Here is a 3,975-nt window from a genome sequence, read left to right on the forward strand (position 1 = left end):
TCTTTTAACCATATTGTTCTTTATGAATAAATTTAAAGCATAAGTGGTTCCAAACCAATTATTTTTCCTCAAATCCAACAATAATTTTATCATTAGTATCAAAAGACAAATAACATAAGGAATTACTAACCTTGAAATTACCTTTAGATTTATAATCTCACTTTGTTTGGCAGAGTCTCGTGCTGATAATGTGTTATGAAATATAAAGCAAAGAAGAAGAAGAATGAAGAGAGAAGGGAGGAGACTTCTTATTTCTCATGGATTCTTGAGGAGTTAATTACAATGAAGGAAAACCCCTTTATTTATAGGGAAAAATTAACCTTGAGGTTTCTAACTTTTCCATAATAAATATTCATTATATATGATAAGTAGACATTCATTATATATGGTAATATATTTATAACAGTAAGCACTTATTCAAATTATTTTAAATAACTTATTTAAAATGCAATGTTATCTTTCTCATGTTAAATTTCTACAATATATATCATGTTAACTTTTGTTAATTCTTTTGATTCTCTTTATTTGAGATATTAAATTTCCTCATTAGGTAGACATATAACTTAAATTTTTTTTTTATTATTTACTATATTAAATTGATCTCATATTTTTAACATATATAAGACAGGACATAAAGGCAATCCTTTAACATTATGATTCATTAAAACGTTCATCCAGTAGGGCTTTATTTTCTTTTGTTAAACACTCATAAAACGAATTTAAATGTATTTAAAATCAATTTATGTATGGATTAGTTACCCTTTATTACTTCGTATGATCTATATAAAATGTTAATAAATAAATATTTATAATTTTAATCTATTTTCTTGTATAATTTTTAAATAAAGTAGAAAAAAAATTACAATTATTTGTTTATTCTCTTGTATTTGACCTGATGTTAGAAATAAGCATTAGAATATATGATATTTTAATGTTAATTATGAAACCTTAAATAAGTTGTAAGCTATTATTTGATTTTATAAAAATAAGAAGTTATATTTTATTATATAATGTGATCTCTATTTACATTTCTTTTTGTGTTTATTCAAAAATATTAATGATAATTCTTCTTAAAAAATTAATCAAATAATAATAAATATATTTAAAATTGTAATATTGGATCCTTAAACAGCCCTTCATTATGTAGTTTTTCTACGGAAGTACTTTCTTGTTTCTTTCTGCTCGCACCAAAAGAGTATTTCCTATATATTTATTCAACATGTCAGACATACGCGGTCTATTTATACAACACTTCGCTTATCCACTTTTAGACTACTGCCTGTTTTCTTTGACTATTACTTAACCAACAAAGGAATAGTAAACAACATTCTTAAATTATTCCCAACTAAATATTCCAACTTTGTTGTTCACACACGCAAAAAAAGTCAAGACATAAGCTTTGCTGAAACCCATATATATGTGAAGCACCAGCAGCCCAAGAATATCAAAACTCGCACTTCTACATTCTCACCTATCTTTCAAATTTTCAAAGTACACAAAAACTTTGTGTCTTCATTCTTGATAACATCAATCAAATGACAACCATGAAAAGAAGCAGGGAAGACGATATGCATATTGAAACTGAGGCCATGGCTAACTGCGCGTTAATGCTTTTGTCTCATTTCAACAACAACAAAAATGATAACAACACTTCTTCATCGAATTATCACAATGATTTTGAATGCAAGACTTGTAATAAACGGTTTCCATCTTTCCAAGCACTAGGTGGACACCGTACAAGTCATAATAAACGGATAAGATTACTCGGAGAGTTTCTTGTTCAAACTAAGAAGAACAAAATGCATAAATGCTCTATATGTGGAATGGAGTTCTCTTTGGGTCAAGCGTTAGGCGGACACATGAGGCGTCACCGTGATGAAATTAATAAAATGTCGACGATGGCAATAGAAAAGACGATGATACCGGTGTTGAAGAAGTCAAACAGCAGCAAGCGAATATGTGGCTTGGACTTAAACTTAACCCCTCGTGATGATCACGTTGATGATGATTTGATGTTATGGCCGACGGCACCAATTGCATCTCCTGTTTTACGAATCTTTATTTAAGTCGGTTTTTCATCGTTAGCATTTAATTAGGATTAGGATAATTCTTTCCATTCATTTTTATTCTTGTAATATGATTCTTAATTTGTACGCTGTCTTTCACATGTATATTGAATCTATCTGGGAATTTAATTAGTAGCTCCATGGCTTGACTTTTTGAACTTTCAAGTGCATATTCAATTCTGCCACCTTATAATCCCCTTCATTTCTCCTTTCCATACCTTCAATTTTTTATTTTTTTTAAAATGTGGAATCTATCTATATATATACCACCTAGGATACATGTACTTACAGATTCATGCGTTTGATTTTGTAGTTAACTTGAGAATTACTGGTATAATAACATGAAACATATTTATAATTCAATCAAATATGCTGCACATACTCATATATATGTACTGCTACATCGTCCAACACAGTGGCGGAGCCACAGCCAACGAAGGGTGGTCAGATGAAAACCCTTTGTCGAAATTTTTTTTTGAGTATATAGGTTAAATATAGATATTTATGGTTATATACATATTGTTGCACACCCTTGACAAGCTACAGAAGCATAGTCGAGTGGTAAAGAGTGTGCATTTCCGCATCAACAACTCGGGTTCGAACTTTAGCAGGTGCAGCAGTGCTTTCTTTTCTTTGTCTTTTAAACAGTTCTTCGACCAAGGAAAAATATGAACACCCTTAACCAAAAGTCTGGCTCCGCCACTGGTCCAACATGCTAAAGAACCATCCTTCTCATATATATTTTGATATGTTGACAGAGACAGAAATTTATGAGGATGAAATTGAGTTAGAGTTTGCCTATTTACACAAACGAAAAGACATTTTCTTAAAACAGTATAGATAACTACAATTAGCAATATTTGGGAAAGGAGGAGGAAACAAAATAAAAGAAATTTCACCAATATCAATTTCAAGAAAAGAAAAAAAGCCGGGGCAAGGTGTGTAAACACACAAATCAGCGAGAACTAAAAAGATCAGAAAATGCCCTTTCATTGGCTTCCTAGCAAGTGATTGCATGATCTTTCTATTATTTTCGAAACCGTCATAAGGCTTATATTTGTGGGTGGATCTGGCTCCTCTCTATTTTCTTCTCTCCAATTTCTTCAAGTTCGCTTGTATTGAAAATATATATCATAGTTTAAAATTAATGATTGATATTTAATTAGTTAATCAAAGTTCTAAACATAGTTATCTACTTCTATATATTTGTTGCTTAAATATTTTTAACAATCCATTATATCTTTCTTAAATATATATTATATAAATTATTTTCTTTCTATCCTTGAATAATTTTATATTTTTTGCTTAAATATTTTTAACAATCCATTATATCTTACTTAAATATATTAAATTATATTCTTTCTATCCTTGAACAATTTTCTGCTAGGTTTTTACTTCTTCTTTTTTTTTGGCTAATGTTTGTCATTTTTCTTAAGTAATGTTTTTAAAATAAAAAAAATAAAGATTGTGGCTTGAATTTTTTTCTAATTTTATATTTCATGTGCCAAATAAATTTATTATACGTGTGCCAAATGAAATATAAAGATTTTTTTAGATAAATTCATTATATTTTTTTTTGGCTAATGTTTGCCATTTTTCTTAAATAACGTTTTTCAATTAAAAAAAAATAAAGATTGTGCTTGAAGTTTTCTTTCTTTTTGTGCCAAATAAATTCATTATACTACGCCAAATCAAATATAAAGATTGTTCCAAATAAATCCATTATATTTTTTATATGTGGATCTTTTGAATTCTCAACTAGAAAAATTAAAATTTTAGCTATATTATGAATTTAAAAAAGAAAAAAATATTAGGAAAAGTTTTAAATATATATTTGTGGCAGTAAAGATTTATTTTTTAAAAATATTGAGTAAAAGATATAATGAATATTTAAGGAACAAATATAACT

General features: G+C 28.2%; 1 protein-coding gene across 1 annotated transcript; it reads left to right on the forward strand.

Moving 5' to 3' along the window:
• Positions 1–1,431: 1,431 nt before the first annotated feature.
• On the forward strand, positions 1,432–2,224 carry LOC107846919 (zinc finger protein ZAT11). Its single transcript, XM_016691190.2, has one exon. It carries the CDS (start codon positions 1,536–1,538, stop codon positions 2,064–2,066), a length of 531 nt encoding a protein of 176 aa, XP_016546676.1. The 5' UTR covers positions 1,432–1,535; the 3' UTR covers positions 2,067–2,224.
• The last annotated feature ends 1,751 nt before the right edge of the window (positions 2,225–3,975 follow it).

Source organism: Capsicum annuum, chromosome 11 (genome assembly GCF_002878395.1).
Source record: "Capsicum annuum cultivar UCD-10X-F1 chromosome 11, UCD10Xv1.1, whole genome shotgun sequence".
NCBI lineage: Eukaryota > Viridiplantae > Streptophyta > Magnoliopsida > Solanales > Solanaceae > Capsicum > Capsicum annuum.

What these genes read in the sequence shown, in the direction of transcription:
- LOC107846919 (XM_016691190.2), top strand. Translation starts at nt 1,536, where the DNA reads ATGACAACCATGAAAAGAAGCAGGGAAGACGATATGCATATTGAAACT.